Raw genomic sequence first — 21293 nt, forward strand, 5'->3', positions numbered from 1 at the left:
ATAGTTCCAAATGGGTCAGAAATAATTCAGAATTGAGTAGTTAGCTGGGCTGGTGGTTCTGGCTCAGCGTGTCCCACAAAGGTGCAATGAAGATGTCAGCTTGTTGGGGCACCTGGCGGGCTCAGCTGGAAGAGCATCACCTCTTGGCCTTGGATTTGTGAGTTTGGGCCCCACGTTGGGTATAGGGGTTATTTAAATAAATTAATTAATATGTATTTGTTAAATATATATGTGTGTCAGCTTGCACTGTGGTCATCTGAAGCCTTGACTAGGGCTATGGGATCTGCTTCCAAGTAGGCTGTTCACACACCTGGCAAGTGAGTGCTGGTTGTTGGCCATGGACTTCTCTAGACACTGCTTGGGTATCTTCACTACATAGCAGTGGGCTTCCCCTAAACCAAGTGGTCCAAGAGAGAGTTAAGTGGAACCTTCAAGGACTCTTTTGACCTTGGAAATCACACTTTTCATTTCTGCCTGTCATATTGGTTACACATGTCAGTCCTGCTCAGTGTGGGAGGGGGTTTTACAAGGGTGTAAATATCAAGATGCAAGAGTCATGGGGGCGACCTACAACACTGATGGCTACCATGATTAGGTTTTGTACTAGGCCCAACTTAATTATTGGGACTGGACCTAGCATTCCAAACCGTCCTCTGTGAGCAGGCCACCCCAGTATCATTGTCTTCTGTCCTAGGATCTCTCCCTCCTCTTCCTCTGTGAGCTCCCTTCTTGCCCACCGTGAAGTCTGTGACATCTCTGTCTCCCAGACCTGTCCATCCCTCCCCTCTCTGCAGAGAGCTGACCCATCTCTTCTCCTCCCTCCTTTCCCAAAGCTGCCCTCACAGAATCCACCTTCATAACTCATGGCCAAGGCCTGCTGCCCAATCTGTGAAATAAAATGAGAGGAGCAAGGGACAAAGACAAATGGGCAGAGGCAGGCGGAGAGGAACAGGCAGGTTCATAAGTGTAAAATATGAACAAACCTGCCATCATCTATTCTCTGGGACAAATACATCATCACCAAATGGGCTGCAGAAGAGCAAAGAGACAAATTACCCAGCTGTGGCAGTGTCACCTCTTCCTTATTGATGGGCTTCTTTGCTCAGGCCCAACTGCTCTCTGAGAACTGCATCCCCTAGCTCCTATGGGACCCCAAACAGGAAGGACAGGTATAAGAAAGCTTTTATGTTTCAGCGAGGGCACGAGCCACACTGCCAATTTCTAGCCATCATATGCAAATAGGAATTATGTGACTCTGACATAGTGCCACAAAAATGTTAACAAAATGCCACTCCATGTGAAAATTGGAAATCACACAAATGCTGGAAAAAGAAAACATTTTTACTCCTTAGGTATTGAACAACATCAAAGCCACGAGGGGATAGATTGAATGAAAAACTGTTTATGCTGCTGCCACAGGAGGCGCCACTTTAGCGGGGGCGGGGGACGGGGGGGAGTGAAACAAATAACCACCTTCTGCGCTCTTATGGAGCAAATCACACTGTTAACATGTCTTGGACTCTAGCAACTGTTTTTGTGCCCATTAAACTGTTATTTTTGCCATAAACGGTCATTACAAACCACTTCTTTTAAGATTTTTACTTATTCATTTGACAGAGAGAGACCCGCGGTCGGGAACACAAGCAGGGGCGTGGGAGAGGGAGAAGCAGGCTTCCCATTGATCAGGGAGCCGGTTGCGGGGCTCGATCTGAGGACGCTGAGATCATGACCTGAGCCAAAGGCAAACACTTCACAACAAAGCCACCCACGCGCCCCTACAAACCACTTGAAAAAGCTGTAACAACATCATCCAAGCATTTACAAAGTGCTGAAAAACACACCCAGATCAATACCTTTGAAGTAGACACTTGATATGTAAAATCACTACAAAAGAAGACTTAATCACCTCCTCGACAGGTGTTGCTGTTGATTTAGAAGAGTCCCCACCGGTAGAGAGAATGCTGCAAAGATACAAAGCAGCATCAAAAACAAATATTTATTAGTAAGACGGTCCTAGATTAATGAACTGTGGGAGCACATTCCATCACTGACTTTACATTCATTCACAGGGCGGGACAACGGGTCTTGGAATATGAAGTTTTGAATCATGAGAAGTTTACAGAAGGCATCCTTCCTGGAAAATGTGACTTTCCTGGATCTCCCGGCTATACTGGCCTAAATGCAGCTCTTTGGGCCTGCTCTTGGAAGGGGCGTTTTAAGGGTTGAATTGCGTCCTGTGAGATTATAGAAAATATGTTTCATCTGTACCCTCAGTTCCTGGCACAAAGCTCCCTGGTTATTTCTTAAGTGATAAGAGTGCTACCAGCACCTTTTGTTCAAATATTTGGTCTTTGACCCTGGTTCCTGATGCAGGGCTCTTAAATCCCTTGGAACTTTCTGGGTGATAGGAACATCTTTTGTTCTAATGAGGCAATGCCTTGTGGGATCCTGGATGGGGGTGGGTTGTCAGAAAGATGAAGCTATCATTAGAAACTTGAATCTTTGGGCCCCAGCCCCCTCCTACCTGGAAGGGGAGAGGGGCTGGAGGTTGAGTTAATGACCAAACATGCCTACAAGATGAAACTGCCATAAAAATTCCAAAAGTAGGGGTTAGGAGAGCCTCCAGCTTGGTGAACATATCCTATATTTGGAAAGTGATATATCCCCAACTCTGTGGAAACAGAAATTCTTGCTCCCTGGATCCTTCTTAACTTTGCCCTATATACTTCTTCATTTCGCTGTTCATCTGTACCCTTTATTATATAAGAAAACAACCCAAGATTCCCCCCGAATTCTGCAAGCCTTTAGCAAACTACCAAGTCCAAGGAGGAGGTCACAAGAACCCCAAATTGTAGCCAATAAATTAGAAGTACAGATGACAACCAGGACTTAGGATTGGTGTCGAAGGAGGAGTAGTCTCATGGGACTGTGTCCTTACCCAACAGGGTCTGTGTTAACTCTAGTTAGTGTCAGAATTGAATTGAATTGAATTGTGGGACATCCAGCTGGTGTCCTGGTGTGGAAAAGCCCCAGATTTAGTGTCAGAAGCATAGGGAGAGTGACAGTAAAGGAGAAACTAAGAGTGTTTACCCATTCATGTCCCCTAAATAAGAGATATTGGAGTTCCACTCCCAGGCCCTCAGAATGTGACCTTATTTAGAAATAAGGTCTTTACAGAGGTAATCAGGTTAAAATGAGGTCTTTAGGGAGGGTCCTCATCCAACATGACCAGTGTCTACATGGAGAAGGGAGATCTGAACATGGGCCAGGCATCCACAGAGGAAAGATGATATGCAGACGGAGCTCCTGGGTGGCTCAGTGGATTGAGCTTCTGCCTTCGGCTCAGGTCGTGATCCCAGGGTCCTGGGATCGAGTCCTGCATTGGGCTCTCTGCTTAGCGGGGAGCCTGCTTCTTCCTCTCTCTCTTTCAGCCTGCCTCTCTGCCTATTTGTGATCTCTGTCTGTCAAATAAATAAATAAAATCTTAAAAAAAAAGATGATATGCAGACACAAGGAGAGGCCATGTACAGGCTGGAGGGATGCTGCCACCAGCCAGTAAACATCTGGGGACACCGGGAGCTGGAAGAGGCAAAGAACGGGCTTCCCCTCCAGGTTTCAGAGGGACCTTTGTCCTGCTGACTTTTGGATCTTGGACTTCTAGCCTCAAGAACTGTGAGATAATAATACATTTCTATTGTTCCAAGCTGCCTGGTTTGTGTTACTTTGTTATAGCAGCTCTGAGAAGCTAATACATACTGTTAGCTTGAGATTCAAAAGTATCTACCGCAGGAAGGAACACAGAAACAGCATCAAATGCCAGTTAGGCAAGTTATAAATTATAGGCCAGACAATGGCCATTTTTCAGTACCTGCTATAGACAAAGGGATGCTTGCTACTGGCAGTATGCTATCCTTGGAAGACCATGGGCCGGGAGCTAGAAACCTGGGTTTAGGATCCAGTCTGTTATGTTTGGCCAGCTTTGGGCTCTTGAGTTGTCTTAACTGTCTCATGGGCATAATAACCTATTTAACCATGAGAATTTAATGAGAATGCATGGGTACAGAAATGATCACTCAGTAAAAGTGCAACAAATGTGTGCTTTGAGGTTTTGCTACTTGCAACCCCATTTTTCTATTCTCTCATTTTAAGTGATGGTAAAATGGAGCTCCAGAGATGATAAAACACCTTTGCAAGGTCACACAGCACTTTAAACCTAGAGGGCGCTCAATAATTATCAATTCTTAATTTTTTACTTTTATTTATTTATTTACTTTTTTTTTTTTTTTTTTAAAGATTTTATTTATTTATTTGACAGAGAGATCACAAGTAGGCAGAGAGGCAGGCAGAGAGAGAGGAGGAAGCAGGCTTCCCGCCGAGTGGAGAGCCTGATGCGGGGCTTGATCCCAGGACCCTGGGATCATGACCTGAGCCGAAGGCAGAGGATTAACACACTGAGCCACCCAGGCGCCCCATATTTACTTTTTTTTAATAAAGATTTTATTTATTTATTTGACACAGAGAGAGAGCGATCACAGGTAGGCAGAGAAGTAGGCAGAGAGGGGGAAGCAGGCTCCTCACTGAGCAGAGAGCCAGACACGGGGATCCATCCCAGGACCCTGAGATCATGACCTGAATGCAAGGCCCAAGCCACTGAGCCACCCAGGCGCCCCTTATTATTATTATTTTTTAAGATTTTTATTTATTTATTTGACAGACAGAGATCACAAATAGGCAGAGAGACAGGCAGGGGTGGTAGGGGAAGCAGGCTCCCCACTGAGCAGAGAGCCCGATGTGGGGCTTGATCCCAGGACCCTGAGATCAAGACCCATTGAGCCACTCAGGTGCCCATCAATTCTTATTTTTAAAAGGGCTCTTAAATACATCATCTATTATTAATGCCCATTTTTACAGATGAGGTAACTGCAGCTTAGAGAAGCTACGCTGTCCAAGATCACAGAAAAGTAGAAATTCTGACTCAGGTTTGCCGGCCTCTCTAACACTGCAAGGGACATCCCGAGAAAATCCGAAGATCTTCAATTCCGGGCCCAAAGGGAACAGGATGAGTGCTAGTGATTTCCTAAGCTGTTCCAGGTTCCTTTCCCTGCTGTTATTTCAGGTAGGATTGTTCCCTGCAGTCTGCCTGTCTTTAGGCTCAGTGCCTCAGGATGGCACCTTGGAACACTGGTTCCTGGCCATGGCCTCAGAAGTCTTAGGTCTCAGATCACCTGGCTGGGTGATTTTCATGAATCAAATCACCTCGCTGAGCCTCAGGCTGCAGACAAGCCAGAACCCGTTCGTTTGTTCAGTTTCTTTCTTTGTATTTTATTTTATTATTTGAGAGAGAGCATGCATGAACAGGGAGAGGGTTAAAGGGGGAAGGAGAAGAGAGATAGAGAATCTCAAATAGACCCCCCACTGAGCAAGGCTTGATCTCATTACCCTGAGATCATGACCTGAGCTGAAACTGAGAGTCAGATGTTTAACCAACTGAGCCACCAAGGCCCCCCAGTTTGTTTGGATTTTGATTTCCACCCACTCCAAAAAGAATGTGGTACAGCTTACAAAAATATATCTGGAACATCAGTCCAACAATGAGAAAACTTAAGACAAATCTGACTTGAGAGACATTTGATAGATCTTTGCCCAATACTCTTGAAAAGGGTCGAGGTCATGAAAAAGAAGGAAAGGCTGAGGAACTGTTCCAGGCTGCAGGAGAATAAGAGAAATAACCAAATATTGCCTGGAATCCTGGCTAGGATCTTGGAACAGAAGAGGGCGTTAGTGGGAAAATGGTGAAACTAGAACATGGTCTGTAGTTAATAGTTGTACATCAGTGTTAATTTCTTGATTCTGATCATTGTACTATGATTAAGTAACATATTAACATTAGGGAAAGCTGAGTGAGGGATATGGAGAAACTACTATTTTTGCAAACCTTAAGTCTGATATTAGTTTTCAAAAGGTTAAGGGATGTTTGGCTGGCTCAGTTGGTAGAGTGTGAGACTCTTGGTCTAGAGGTTGCAAGCTTGACACCCAGGCTGGCTGTAGAGGTAACTTAAAAATAAAATCTTGGGGGCGCCTTGGTGGCTCAGTCATTAAGCGTCTGCCTTAGGCTTGATAGGTTCATGATCAAAGGAGAGAGACATACAAAGCGAAGGTCAAGCATCGAGAATCAAACCAACGGGTCAGGGCCGCCTCTTACAGAGAGGGTGACCCCTCCCAGCTTCACAGACTAATTTTTATAGAGCAAAGGCCATGTGGTTGAGCCTGGTCACACACAGGTGGCCAATGAGATTGCAACACACAGAGAAAGCTGCATAGTCATGCTAGCTCACACACAGGTGGCCAATTGAATTACAATTCACCCCATAGTAGCTATTTGAACTAGCCTGTCACCTTGGTCAGAACTGGTGCCCAAAAGGTGCCCAAAAGGCAGGGCCCACACTCCTTGGTAGCTAGGGAGACAGTATGCTCGTTCCACCGATTGGGTGTCTCCAACTGGCCTGACCCACCCTTGTATTTGGGCTCTGTTACCTGGGACTGGTTGACCATATTTTACTAGTTTCCCAGACTTTCTTTTAGGTAAGTCCCCTGGGGGGTGGGGGGAGCAGGGGCAGTTTAAGTTTTACTGCATAAACAACAAAATGGCTGTTCAACAGAGGTGGGGCCGCTCTGGCTAAATAGGCCCTTACAGGCTCAGGTCATGATCACAGACTCCTGGGATCGAGCCCCTCATTGGGGGTCCCTGCTCAGCGGGAAGCCTGCATCTCCCTCTCTCACTACCCCTGCTTTGTGGTCACTCTCTCGCTGTATCTCTCTGTCAAATAAAAAAATAAATAAGTAAATAAAATCTTAAAAAAGTAAAATAAAATCTTTAAAACAATTTTTAGGACTCCTGAGGGGCTCAGCTTGTTGGGCATCTGCCTTCGGCTTGGGTCATGGTCTTGGGGTCCTGGGATCAGGTCCCTTGTGGGGCTCCTTGCTCAGCTGGGAGCTTGCTTCTCCCTCTGCCTCTGCCTGCTGCTCCCCCTGCTTGTGTGTGTATCTTTGTGCGTATCTTTCTCCGATAAATAAACAAAATCTTTATTTTATTTTTTTTAAAGTTTTTATTTATTTATTTGACAGAGAGAGATCACAAGCAGGCAGGGAGGCAGGCAGAGAGAGGAGGAAGCAGGCTCTCCGCAGAGCAGAGAGCCCGATTCGGGGCTCGATTCCAGGACGCTGGGATTATGACCTGAGCCGAAGGCAGAGGCTTTAACCCACTGAACCACCCAGGTGCCCCAAATAAACAAAATCTTTAAAAAAATTTTTTTTAAAGAATAAAAGTTAAAAAATTAGATGCTGGGGTGCCTCGTTGTCTTGGTCACCTGACTCTTAATCTCAGGGTAGTGAGTTTGAGCTCCATGTTAGGCATGAAGCTTACTTTAAAAAATTAGATACACGTAAACAATACTTTGTTTATATATATTTACAAATTTTATATAATACATTAATTTTATATAATATATAAATATATAATATATAATATATATAATATAATTTTATATAATATATATATTAACTTAAGAAAAATAATCGAAAAAAGCTTTAGTTAAGGGATCCATAACTGAGTAAAAATACAACAAATAGTGCAACAAATAAACAGTGAGTGGGTAGGGAAAAAGTTACTGTAAAGTAAGGAACAAGGGCAGGAAAGCCACAGATAAGGCAAGGCCTGTGCAATTGCCAGAGGCTGACTGTAAATCTGACTCTGAGCTTCCTAACAGCAAACTCCAAGAAGGAAATGGGATTGATTACACGATATACAACGTGTATTAAGAGAGAAAAACTAAATTATATCCATACATAGGATCCTATGCAGCCCTTGAAGACTTTATTATAGAATACATAATGATATGGAAAATATTCACAACATATTGATGAGTAACAATTAGCAAATCACAAAACAATATGGACTATATGAAAGGTTAGCCAGGGGACGATGCAAGTTAGAATTTGTTTCTTTCTGCATCTGCCCCCTCTCAGCATTAGCCCAGGACCCCAGAGGGCATTGTGCCAGCCACACACATATGGCTATGTTGAGATCTGGCTGTGTTTTATTATTTTTTTATTATTGGGTGGGGGGAGCAGAGGGAGAGAGAAAATATATTTAAAAAAATTTTTTTTAAAGATTTTATTTATTTGACAGAGAGAGAGAGAGAGAGAGAGAGAGAGAGCACAAGCAGCGGGCATGGCAGGCAGAGGGAGAAGCAAACTCCCAGCTGAGCAGGGAGCCTGATGTGGGACTCAATTCCCCAGACCCTGGGAGCATGACCTGAGCCAAAGGCAGACACCTAATTGACTAAGCCACCCAGATGCCTAAGGCAGAGAGAGAATAGGTTTTTTTTTTTGTTGTTTTGTTTTGTTTTAAAGATTTTATGTATTTATTTGACAGACAGAGACCACAAGTAGGCAGAGAGGCAGGCGGGGGCAGGGGGAGGCCGGTTCCCTGCCGAGCAGAGAGCCCGACACGGGCCTTGATCCCAGGACCCTGAGATCATGACCTGAGCTGAAGGCAGAGGCTTAACCCACTGAGCCACCCAGGTGCCCCCAGAGAATTTTAAGCAGGCTTCCTGCCCAGTGTGGAGCTTGATCCAAGATCACAACCCTGAGATCAGGGCCCGAGCCAAAATCAAGAGTCAGGTGCTTAACCAACTAAGCCACCCAGGTGCCCCTGAAATTATTTTAATAAATTTACTGCAAACGAAATGAATGGGGGAAATTGTCCCATTTGTGCAGTACAAAGGAGCAACTATCACTCACGTGTTAGTTTAGCCAAACAATTTGGTGAGAGGGAGTTCAGGGGGAAATTAGCTTTTAAAGGATTTAATGGTTTGTACCAGCACATTTTATATCATTAACTGTAACTTAAATCTGCTGGGTGTTGCTATGGGTTTCTGATCATTGAAAAGGCCTGTTAATTCCATTTGTGGCCTTGGCTCTTGTTCTAGCTTCCTTGGTGGTGTTGCCATCAAGGAAACTAGGTAGAAGGGTGCCTGGGTGGCTCAGTCATTAGGTGTTTGCCTTTGGCTCGGGTCCTGATCTGGGGTTCCTGGGATTGAGCCCCACATGGAGCTTCCTGCTCGGCGGAAGCCTGCTTCTCCCTCTCCCACTCCTCCTGCTTGTGTTCCTCTGTGTCTCTCTCTGTCAAATAAATAAATAATCTTAAAAAAAAAAAAAAAGGAAACTGGGTAGAGGACATGATGGGAGAGGTCTGATTACTTCAAAATAAAACATTTCATTAGTTGTTTTTGTTTGTCTATTTCTCTCTGCTGGTGTTGATTTTCTACGGCTGTGTTTACAAATTACCACACACTTAGTGGTAATTACATTTATTATCTGACAGTGATCATGGGTCTTGAATGCAGGCATGGCTTAGTATGATCTTCTGTGCAGGGTTTCACAAAGCTGAAATCAAACTGTCAGCCATTCTGTGGTTCTGCCCTGGAGCTCAGGATCCTCCTCCCTAGCTTACTCAGGAGTAAGCTCCTTGCGGCTGTGGGATTCAATTCCCTGTTTTCTTGCTAGCTGTCAGATCCGACAGCTGGCACTCTCCACTCCCAGAAGTCCCAGGACCCTGGGATCATGACCTGAGCCGAAGGCAGAGGCTTTAACCCACTGAGCCACCCAGGTGCCCCTCTTGGACTTCCTTTATCTTTGATCCCTAAATCTCCTTTTAAGAGTCCACCTGGAGGGGCGCCTGAGTGACTCAGTTGGTTAAGTGTCCGACTCTTGATTTCAGCTCAGGTCATGATTTCTGGGTCATGGAATCGAGCCCTGCGTCAAGCACTGCTCAGGGCTCTGTGCTCAGGGCACAGTCTGTTTGTCCCTCTCCCTCTTTACCACCTACCGCCCCTGCCCCTGGCTCTATTTTCTCTCTCTTGAATAAATACATAAAATCTTAAAAAAAAAAATTCACCTGATACTAAATTGTACCCCTAAAACTAATATAACATTGTATGCTAACTATACTGGAATTAAAAAACAAAAAAGAGTTCACCTGAGGAGTTCGGTATCCTCCTAGGATAATCTCCCTTTTGATAAACACAACTGATAGGGCATTTTATCTGCAAAAATTCCCTTTGCTGTATAAAGCAACATAATCACAGGAATAATATTCCATCATATCTATTGGATCTTGCCCATGGCCAATGGGGAGGATTGTGCAAGTCTGTAGATCAATGGGGGACATTTTGTTTTTTGCTTTTTAAAAAATTTTTAGGTATTTTTTTAAAGATTTTATTTATTTATTTGAGTGAGAGAGATAGAGCACAAACAAGAGGAGGGGCAGAGGGAGAGGAAGAGGCAGAATGTCCACTAAGCAAGGAGTCCAGGCTCGATGGACCCCAGGATCCCAGGGTCATGACCTGAGCTGATGGCAGACGCTTAACCAACTGAACCATGCCAGGTGCCTCAGTGGGGAACATTTTAGAATTATGCCTACCACACTGCTTATTTGCACACTCTATTTCTTTTCTGTAACACATATGGATTACTTTTGAGATAAGGAAAACACCACGAATGTTATTAAATAATAGAAAGCAAATCAGTCTCTCATGAGAAATATAAGTGCCAGAGTTTAAGAGACATTTCTCTTGCAAGTCTTCCTAGAAAAGATGCTGCGTGTACCTCTGTCAGTTAAATCTCTACTGAAGACAGAGCTCCATGGGGCTGTTCCTCATAACACCCTTGGTGTGGGACACTGGCGTCATGCCAAGTTACAGTAAAAGTAATTCCAGAAACAATGAAGTTCAATTTTTGGCAGACAGCTTTCAATCTTGGTGATGAGCTGATTTACGTTGGGGCTTAATATTTACTTTGGAGGAGTCTTTTCATGAACATTTTAAAGTTGTGTGTGTGTGTGTGTGTGTGTGTGTGTGTGTGGTACTTTGTGGAGAAAGTCCACTGGTTTAATCAGATTTTTGATAGAGTATTTTTGACTTAAAAAAAGCCCACAAAAACTGTTAAAGAACCATTGCCCTAGGGGTGCCTGGGTGGCATGGTAAGTTAAGCACCAAGTCAGGTCGTGATAGTGTCCAGCTCTGCACCGAGCACGGAGTCCGCTTGAGATTGTCTCTCCTTCTTCCTCTGCCATTTCCAATTGTGCTCGCTCTCTCTCTCTCAAATAAATAAATAAATCTTAAAAAAAAAAAAGAATAATTGCTCTAGAGAAGGATTTCTTTAGCTGGACCTTATTGATACTTTGGGTTGCCTAATTCTTCATTGTGGGAGGTTGTCTTGTGCATTGTTCAATTTTTTTTTTTTTTAAGATTTTATTTATTTATTTGACAGACAGAGATCACAAGTAGGCAGAGAGGCATGCAGAGAGAAGGAAGCAGGCTCCCCGCCGAGCAGGGAGCCCGATGCGGGGCTCGATCCCAGGACTCTGGGATCATGACCTGAGCTGAAGGCAGAGGCTTTCCAGGCGCCCCTGCATTGTTCAATTTTTAAGAGCATTCTCAGACTTTACCATAGAGCGCAGGAACATCCCCTACTTGTGACAATCAAAAAGAAAAAAAAAAACAAAAACTTTTAGATGTTGCCAAATGTCTCCTGGAGAAAATGGACCTTACTTTGAGAGCCACTGATCTTCTGGAAGAATGGAGGAACGAAATGTAACTCAGGTGAAATCTAGATAAAAACTGTCCTGGAGGGGTGCCTGGGTGGCTCAGTGGGTTGAGCCTCTGCCTTCACCTCAGGTTCTGGTCTCAGGGTCCTGGGATTGAGCCCTACATCGGGCTCGCTGCTCAGCAGGGAGCCTGCTTCCCCCTCTCTCTCTTCCTGTCTCTCTGCCCACCTGTGATCTCTGTCAAATAAATAAATAAAATCTTAAAAAACAAACAAACAAACAAACAAAAAACTGTCCTGTATGCAAATTGCATCTCTTCCAGTTATGATCTTGGGTAAATTACCTCCTTTCAGCCTTAGTCAGTTTCATGTGTAGACTGAGGATACAGTACCTACCAAACAGGGTTTTGATAAAGATCAAAAGAAATAAAGCGTGCAAAGCCCTTTGCAGAGTACCTTATATGGTAGGCACTTAAGATATTGTAGCTATTAATACTGTTCCCATAGGTGAGACCATTAGGTATTTCCTCATGTCCTTTATTTCTTCATTCAACATGTATTTACTAACTGGGGTCTGTGTGTCCAGATCTTTCTTTCTTTCTTTCTTTTTTAAAGATTTTATTTATTTATTTGACAGAGATCACAAGTGGTCAAAGAGGCAGGCAGAGAGAGAGGAGGAAGCAGACTCCCTGCCAAGCAGAGAGACCGACGCAGGGCTTGATCTTAGGACCCCAAGACCACGACCTGAGCCGAAGGCAGAGGCTTAACCCACTGAGCCACCCAGGCGCCCCTCTTTGTTTCTTTTTCAAGGTTTTATTTTTTTATATACTCTCTAACCCCGACGTGGGGCTTGAACTCATGACCCTGAGATCAAAAGTCACATTCTCCACCCACTGAGCCAGCCAGGGGCCCCTTAATTATTTTTCTAAAAAGTATGTATATATTTTGGGGGCGTCTGTGTGGTTTAGTTGTTGGGCACCTGCCTTCGGCTCAGGTCATGGTCCCAGGGTCCTGGGATCTGGCTCCATGCTCGTCAGGAGGCCTGCTTCTCTGTCTCCCATTCCCCTACTTGTGTTCCTTCTCTCGCTGTGTCTCTCTCTGTCAAATAAATAAAATCTTTTAAAAAAAAATTAAAAAAAAATTTTTAAGTACACTCTACCTCCCAATGTTCAAACTCACAACCCCACGATCAAGAGTTACATGCTCAGGGGGACGCCTGAGTGGCTCAGTCATTAAGCATCTGCCTTCAGCTCAGGTCATGATCCCAGGGTCCTGGGACAGAACCGCGCATCGGGCTCCCTGCTTGGCAGGAAACCTGCTTCTCTCTCTCCCACTCCCCCTGCTTGTGTTCCTCTCTTGCTATGTCTCTCTCTGTCAAATAAATAAATAAAATCTTAAAAAAAAAAAATAAGAGTTACATGCTCAGGGCACCTGGGTGGCTCAGTTGGTTAAGCATCTGCCTTCAGCTCAGGGTATCAGACTCCCTGCTCAGTGGGGAAGTCTGCTTCTCCCTTTGCCCCTTATCTCACTTGTGTTCTCTCTCTCTCAAATAAATAAATAAAGTCTTAAAAAGAAAAGAAAAGAAAAGAGTTGCATGGTCTACTGACTGAGCCAGTCAGGGTCCCCCAGATCTTTCTTAATGAGCTTTGCTTGAATTATTCCTGCTCAAGCCCTTATCTGGTAGGTATTATCATTTGTGTTTATTTTCTGTGATTGGCCCTTTTAATGCTAGCATAATATTCCATTACATCTATTTTTATTTCTCATCCTGGCCTCCCTTCTGAGATCCAGACATATGTATCTATCTGGGGGTCTCCCCAAGAATGTTTAAAATTTGGTATGTTTGGCCTATTAGCCTGGTGCCTAGCACCTAGTAAGCCTTCCATAAAAAGGAGCTACTACTGGCCATCAATGTCATTTTTTACCCCTGCCATTTGATCTACATCCTCTTTCTACTCCTCAGTAGGATCCCAGAATCACTTATTTTTTGTCAGCAGTCCTGGCCCTGGGTTAAAGTCCTGAGTTGTTGACCATGTGTGGGGGAGCCCTTGGGAGAATCCACCCTCATTCTCCCACCTGTGGGGAAGAACTGAAGCAATTAAAATGAAGATACTCTCGCTTCAAGTCCACACTACTCTGAACAATCATTTTGGTGGGGAGAATTTGCTAGCAGTAGACGGATATAAAGTTCCCCCACACAGCTTTGCTGGGTGGGCCAGCAAACGCTGGTGATTCATGGCCCCAAAGGTGCCTGTAGAGATCTAGATTTATGCTATGGTATGGTTACAGCAAAGGTGTCTGCTGTGTGCTCCAGAATGGTAGTTCATGGTTTGGGGGGCTGCAACAGGGAGCAACTGGGCAGCCACACTTAGGGAAGCAGGGCGGTGAAATGGTAACACTGGGGCGCCTGGGTGGCTCAGTGGGTTAAAGCCTCTGCCTTTGGCTCAGGTCATGATCCCAGGGTCCTGGGATCCAGCCACCCATTGGGCTCTCTGCTCAGCAGGGAGCCTGCTTCCTCCTCTCTCTCTGCCTGCCTCTCTGCCTACTTGTGATCTCTGTCAAAGGAATAAATAAAATCTTTTAAAAAAGAAATAGTAATGCCAGCAAGCTCTGGATGGGATAAATCTGGGTTTTCAGTCCATCTTTGCTTCTCATTATCTAGATAATAGTTAGCATGTGGCTCTGTCCTGCTGAGCTTCTCACTTTTCCCAACTGTACTGAGGTGATGCTAATGATATTTAACATTTAAGGACTGCTTATTCTTCAGTCAAAACAGGAAATTGTCTATTCAACCATTAAGAGTTATTTAAAAGTAGGATTTTTTTTTTGAATACAGAAAAGTATATATTCCCCACCTCACAACACACCCATTTTAACTTGGTGACACTTAAAAAATAAAGAAAACACATATATGGTTTGAAAATGGAAGTCAGAGTACAAAATGAGAAAAGCTTTCATTTTTCGACCAATTTATACCTACAAAAAAAAAAAAAAGCAATTTCATGGGTTTCAATTTAGTATGTGCCAGCCACCGTTCTAAAGCTTTATATGTTTTAACTACCTTAAATTCCTCAACAACCCCACGAGGTAGGTACAATTATTATCCTCCCTTGGTAATAATACAATTTCTCCCAAAGAGAAGAGGATCTGGAAGAGAGCACAGGCAACCTAAACAGCCTCCACGTGATTTAAAAGTTTGAGAAACACAGAGGTCAGTATATGCAGTTAAGTGCCAAAGAGGATTATCCGCCGAGTGTCCGAAACACAGCCTGCTGAGGCGCCACACTCGGCAGGTACTTGGACCGACGGGCAGTCCCTCACTGACCCACACGCAACTGGAGACCAGCCGCTACGTGGTTCCCGGGAGAAGGCGCGCCGAGTTCCGATGCCTCAACCAATCTTGCTAGAGTAGGCGTACTCCCTTCGAACAAAAGCGTTCGGAGTGACTGCCGCTATGACCACTCAACGCCGAGCCCAGGCCCGCGCCTCCAATCACAGCGGAACTTCCAATTGGTGAGGCCTTTCTGAAGTGGGGCGGACAGGAGGGAAAAGTCCCGCCTCCCCAGGGGTTTTCAGCCAACCGGAGAGTCCCGGCGGCAGCCGCCCGTTCGGTTGAGCTGTGTGTAAGGATCTGGGGCCTGAGGGCGGGGCGGGGAGCAGGCCGGGGTCTGTGGGGAGGGGACGCTTCCTGCGGGCGCGCGGAGCGGAGACGGTGACAGCCACGCGCGCACGTGCGCGCCTGGCCGCAGCGCGGCCCCGAGACCTTCACCGGCCGCTGAGAGGCGCGCGGGGGCTGGGCTGCTGCCGTCTAGGGGCCCCGTCCCGAGGCGTCCCCAGCGTCCCGGGCCCGAGTCCCTGAGCGCCGGGCCGAGCCCACCCCGTCGGTCTTGGCTCGTGTTTCGTCCCCGTGGCCGTAAGGGCCCGCCCCCCAACTCCCCTTTACGCTCCCGGGGCAGGGTCCTCACGGCCCATGCTGGCCGCTGGGGGCCCGTGCCGACCAGACAGCTCCCAGGCCGGCCAGTTGGCTACCATGGTGGCCCTGAGGCCTGTGCGACTCCTCCAGGGGGGCTAACAGGTCTAGAGCGCAGGCCTCGGGGCGCGAGGGTCCCGGGTCTGAGCCCTGCGCCATGGCCGGGGCCATCGCCTCCCGTATGAGCTTCAGCTCGCTCAAGAGGAAGCAGCCCAAGACGTTCACCGTGCGGATCGTCACCATGGACGCCGAGATGGAGTTCAACTGCGAGGTAACCGGCTGGCAGCCCCGACGGGCTGCGGCAAGGGGGAGCCTGGCGGAATCCGGCGGAATCCCCGCTCGCCGGGCCCTGTCGTGGGTCGGGCACGAACTGGGGCGCCCCTGCCGCGGTGACAGTCAAGGTGGAAGCTTGAGGGATTCAGCTTATATCGTCTCTGAGCATAGACAGAGGTGACCAGAACCGGAAGGAGCCATCTAGGCCCAAATCCTCACGTTAAAGATAATTGCTGCTCATTTTTCATGGGGCTTTTGGGTTTGGAAACACTTCCTGAAGGTTTTCATTCATTGTTACTGCAAGAGGCTGGAAGCATCCGTAGTGGCGAATTCTGGTGTCAGGCTTAAGTTCCAGCTCTGTGGGCTTTTTAATTATTTATTTATTTACTTCATTAGATATTATTATGTGCCCCAGGCATTAAAAGTTGCATCTTGTATATTGGAAAGTCTCTACTTCTTTCCCTTTTCCAAAAGCCTTAAAGGAAACAGTTGATGACTAATACTTTTGATGCAGTTTACATCATGATGATAACAGTTACTATTTGTTGAATATATTCTAAGTGTCAGTTGCTCCTACATTTAATTCTCACAACTACCCAATGAGGTAGGTACCCCAAACCATACATCATCTAGTAAGTGGCAAAGTGGGATTTCAAATCAAGCTTTTAGCCAAAAGTACTGTCTCTCAAGTAATTTAAGTCCTTGCTAGTCCAAAGTGTGGTCTGTGAAACAGCATTGACAGTAGTGACCTAAGTCAGGGGTTGACAGACTTTTTCAGTGAAGGGCCACGTAATAAATACTTTCAGCTTTGCAGGCCATGGGATCTCTGTTACAACCACTTAGCTCTTCAGCTCAGCTGCTATTGCACAAAAGCAGCTTAGGATTCATTTCCAGCATGACAGTGTGAGGGGTGTCATTGACCTTGCTCGTCTGTAAGACTGGTGAAAATTACTTAAAAAAACTCAACAATTTAAACCATCTGGAAATGGCCCTAAGGGCAAACATTTATCAAATGAATAAACATCTATTCAAGAAAATCCGAAAATTTGCTAAGAAAGGCGAGAGTCTATAGTATTTGAACCAAGGCTGCTACCTCTCTCCCCACTTCCAACTCAGCAAGGTGGAGACTCCATTCCAGACTGCTGCAGTCCAGAACACAGGGCTCCCTCTTCCCCTAGCTCCCTGTCAGACCACTTTCTTCCCAGGAGGAGCAGTACTTCAGTGTTTCTTATCCTGCTCAAGCCTACTTGTTGCTGAGACAGTCCCAGGTGTGTGTAGTTGAAATATGAGTCTTCCTTCTATCCAGCTCCTACTCACAGAATGGGAGCTGTGCCTTGAGCATGGCACATGACTACTGGGGCTCCCCAGTTGCTCTCATCCCAGACCCAGCTTGCATAATGGTGGTTCCATGCCAGAGGAGACAAACTGAGAAAATCTTAGGCTGTTGTGTGCCATCCCACCCCTTCCATCAAGGATTCAGAGATTTTACCTAGAAGGAGAAGAAGGCTTTAAAACCTGTGGTTCCTGCTCTCTTCCCAAAGACAGTTACTTCATTTGCAGCAAAATGTGGAGAAGTTTATGACTAAGGGAACTCTTAAAAACTGGAGGATTTTAAAAACTGGGGGGCACCTGGGTGGCTCAGTTGTTAAGTGTCTGTGTTAAGTGTCTGCCTTCAGCTCTGGTCATGATCCCAGGGTCCTGGGATTGAGCTCTACCACTGGACAGGAAGCCGCCTTCTCCGTCTCCCATTCCCCTACTTGTGTTCCCTCTCTTGCTGTCTCTCTCTCTTATCAAATAAATTAAATCTTAAAAACAACAAAAACAAACAAAAAAAACCCTGGACGATTTGGTGAAGGGGAGTTGGGAGGAGATTATGGATTTAATGAAGATACAGCCTAGGCTGTAGACCCACTACTTTGCAGGCGAGAGTCAAAGATTAAGATGGGGTGGGGAAGATCCCTTATAGGATTGAATAAACTGTTCCCTCAAAAGAGTCACCTTTGATTGGATTATTCTGTAGACCAAGTTATGCCCCAGGGTCTGGTTGAAAATAATAGAACAGTAAGACACGATTAAAGGAGTTTTAACAGCTAGGTGTGATAGGGGAAGAGAAAGTGCCCTGCTGAAACCACTGTCACTCCAGGATGACTGTAGCCATAAACAAATTTGTGTGTCTTTGAGGAACAACAACATCACAGGCCTTAACACTGTGTGAATGAAATAGATTTCACTAAAACATTCCAGCCAATCACTAAATAAGTAAAGAACAATAAAAAGCCCTGGGACTGGGGTAGGGAAAACCAGTCCAGTATCTATATTATTTAGATGATATATTACTTAAAATGTCCAGTTTCCTGCAAAAATTTGTGAGACATGCAAAAAGGTAGGGAAATATGACCCAGACAATGGAAACAAACTAGCAGTAGAAATTGCCATGAGAGCAACCAGATGTCAGATTTAGCAGAAAAGATTTCAAATAACCATTACAAATACGTTCTCAGAACTAAAGGAAAGCATGATTAAAGAAGGAAGGTATGACATTTTCATATCAAGTAGTAGAAGATCAAGTTAAAAGATAGGAATTACAGAAAAGAACCAAATGAAAATTCTGGAGTTGTAAAGCACCATAACTGAAGTTAAAAATTCATTAGAGGGGCTCAGAGTAGATTCAAACAGGCAGATGAAAGAATTAGCCTGCTTGAAGATAGAATGATAGAGATGATGCAAGCTGAAAAATAGAAAGAAAAAACAATGAAGAAAAAGGTACAGAGCCTCAGAAAAATGTGGGAAATCATTAAGTGCACATATGTATGGGAATACCAGGAGAGGAGAGAGAAAAAACATTTTAAAAAACAGTAGCTGACACTTTCTGAATTTGTTGAAAAACAATAGCGTAGACATTCAGGAAGCTCAGTAGACTCCAAGGAGGATAAACACAAAGAGATCCACAAATAGAAAAAGGGGAAATTCGGAAAGTCAAAGACAAGGAGAAAATCTTGAAAACAACAAGAGAAAAAGGACTTATAACATACAAGGAAACCCCAGTAAGATTAACAGCTGTCTTCTCTGCAGAATCTGCAGGCCAGAGGCTATGGGATAACATATTCAAAGTGGTCAAAGAAAAAACTTGTCAACTAAGAATCCTATAATATTTCAAAATGGCTATTTCAAATATGAAGGTGAAATAAAGACTTTTCCAGGTAAATGCAAATTGTAGATGTTGTTCAAAGACCTGCTTTACAAGAAATACTAAAGGAAGTTCTTCAGTCTGAAAGCAAGTGGCCTCAGACAGTAATCAAATCTACATGGAATAAAAAAAGAGCACTGGGAAAAGTAATTATATAATGACAAAAGACAGTATAAATTAATATTTTTCTTTTCTTGTAATTGATTTAAAGAGCAATTGTATAAAATAACGTATATAATGTACTGTTGGGACTATAACATACAAATATAATATATGTGTAGTGTACTTTCCAATAACAGCACAAAGGAGGTAGATGGAAGCAAAGCTGTAATGGGCTAAGGAAATGACCACAGATGGTCAAGTAACAACAACAATGTATTGTTGGGTTTGTAATTTTTACATATATATATATGTGTGTGTGTATATACACACATACATATATATATATGTGTATATATACATATAATTATATATATTATATATATAATTTTAATATACAAATATAAATAGTTTACAAAAAGTGAAAAGTGAAAGGATATATAGGTATATATAGATATAGGATCTATATATATAGATACATAGGATGTATATATCACTGGAATTAAGCTAGTATAAATTGCAAGCTGATTCTGATAAGATTTATCTGCTAAACCCTGGAGCAACCACTAAAAAAATTCCCCCAAAACACTTAAAAAATATGATGAAGAAATCACTAAATAAATGTAAATGCTTCATTAGAAAATATTCACCTAATGTAAAAACAAGTAGTAAAGGAGGGATGGAGAAACAAAAATGTGAAACACGTAGAAAACAAAAGTAAAATGACAACTGTACCCCAAATAATTAGATAACTTAAATGAGATGGACAAATTCCTGGAAAGACACCAACTACCAAAATTTACTCAAGAAGAAACAGACAATCTGAACAGACCTATAACCGGTGAAGAGATTAAATTGGTAATAACAACGCCCACAAAGAAATGTCCAGACTGTATGTACTAAAGGCCCAAATGAATTCTACCAAACATTTCAAGAACAATTAATACCAGTTCTTCACATGCTCTTTCAAAAGAATAGGAGAGCAGGGACTACTTCCCAACTCATTTTATGAGGCTGGCATTACCCTGATACCAAAACCTGACAAAGCAATCACAAGAAAACTAGAGACTAAGATCTCTTATGAATATGGAAGCAAAACGGGGTGCCTGACTGTCTCAGTTAGTGGGTCATGTGACTCTTGATCTTGGAGTTGTGAGTTCCAGCCTCATGTTGGGTGTAGATTACTTAAAATATGGAAGCAAAAATTCTTATTTTTAAAAATTTTATTTATTTTATATATAGAGAGAAAGAGCATGAGCTGGGGGGGGTATAGGGAGAGGCAGACTCCCTGATGAGCAGGGAGCCCCGACACAGGACCACAGGACTCAGTCCCAGGACCCCGGGATCTCTACCTGAGCTGAAGGCAGATGCTTAACCAACTGAGCCATCCAGGTACTCCTGAAAGTAAAAATTCTTTTTTTTTTTTTTTTAAGATTTTATTTATTTATTTGACAGACAGAGATCACAAGTAGGCAGAGAGGCAGGCAGAGAGAGAGAGGGGAAAGCAGGCTCCCTGCCAAGCAGAGAGCCTGACTCGGGGCTCGATCCCAGGACCCTGGGATCATGATCTGAGTCGAAGTCAGAGGCTTTAACTGAGCCATCCAGGCACCCCGGAAGCAAAAATTCTTAACAAAAATATTAGCAAACTGAATCCAGCATCTATCTATCTATCTATCTATCTATCTATCTATCTGATATACCTATGTATGTATATCATACATCATAACCAAGTGAGATTTATTCCAGGAATTCAAGGTTGGTTTAATATCTGAAAATCAATTAACATAATACATCATATCAATAGAATAAAAAAAAATCACATGATATTTCAATACATGCCAAAAAAGCACAAAATCCAGCAGCATTTCATGAAAAAACACTGAACAAAATAGGAATAGAAGGGAGCTTCCTCAACCTGATAAAGAGTATCTGTGAAGAACCCACAGCTAACTATCATACTTAATAGTGAGATCAGGAATAGGAATAAGACAAGGATATCTTGCTACTTTTTTTTTTTTTAAGATTTTATTTATTTGAGAGAGCATGAAATGAGCAAGGGGAAAGACAGAGACAGAGGGAGAGGGAGAAGCAGACTCCCTGCTGAGCAGGTATCCTGCTGTGGGACTTGATTCCAGGACCCTGAGATCATGACCTGAG

The 21293-nt window shown here is 44.0% G+C and overlaps 1 protein-coding gene across 5 annotated transcripts in view; it reads left to right on the forward strand.

Moving 5' to 3' along the window:
- The first annotated feature begins 15232 nt into the window (after positions 1-15232).
- Positions 15233-21293, forward strand: part of NF2 (neurofibromin 2) — a 76238-nt gene continuing 70177 nt past the window's right edge. For 2 of the 5 annotated variants that reach the window (XM_032883354.1, XM_032883355.1), the window contains exon 1: positions 15237-15848. In XM_032883354.1, the coding sequence (XP_032739245.1) occupies positions 15735-15848 (114 nt within the window). In that variant the 5' untranslated portion in view covers positions 15237-15734. Of the gene's footprint in view, positions 15849-21293 lie in introns of all 5 variants that reach the window. The other 3 variants (XM_032883358.1, XM_032883359.1, XM_032883357.1) reach the window with 3 other exon arrangements.

The sequence above is a fragment of the Lontra canadensis genome, unplaced genomic scaffold (genome assembly GCF_010015895.1).
Source record: "Lontra canadensis isolate GAN:19392208 unplaced genomic scaffold, GSC_riverotter_1.0 scaffold87, whole genome shotgun sequence".
Classification (NCBI taxonomy): domain Eukaryota; kingdom Metazoa; phylum Chordata; class Mammalia; order Carnivora; family Mustelidae; genus Lontra; species Lontra canadensis.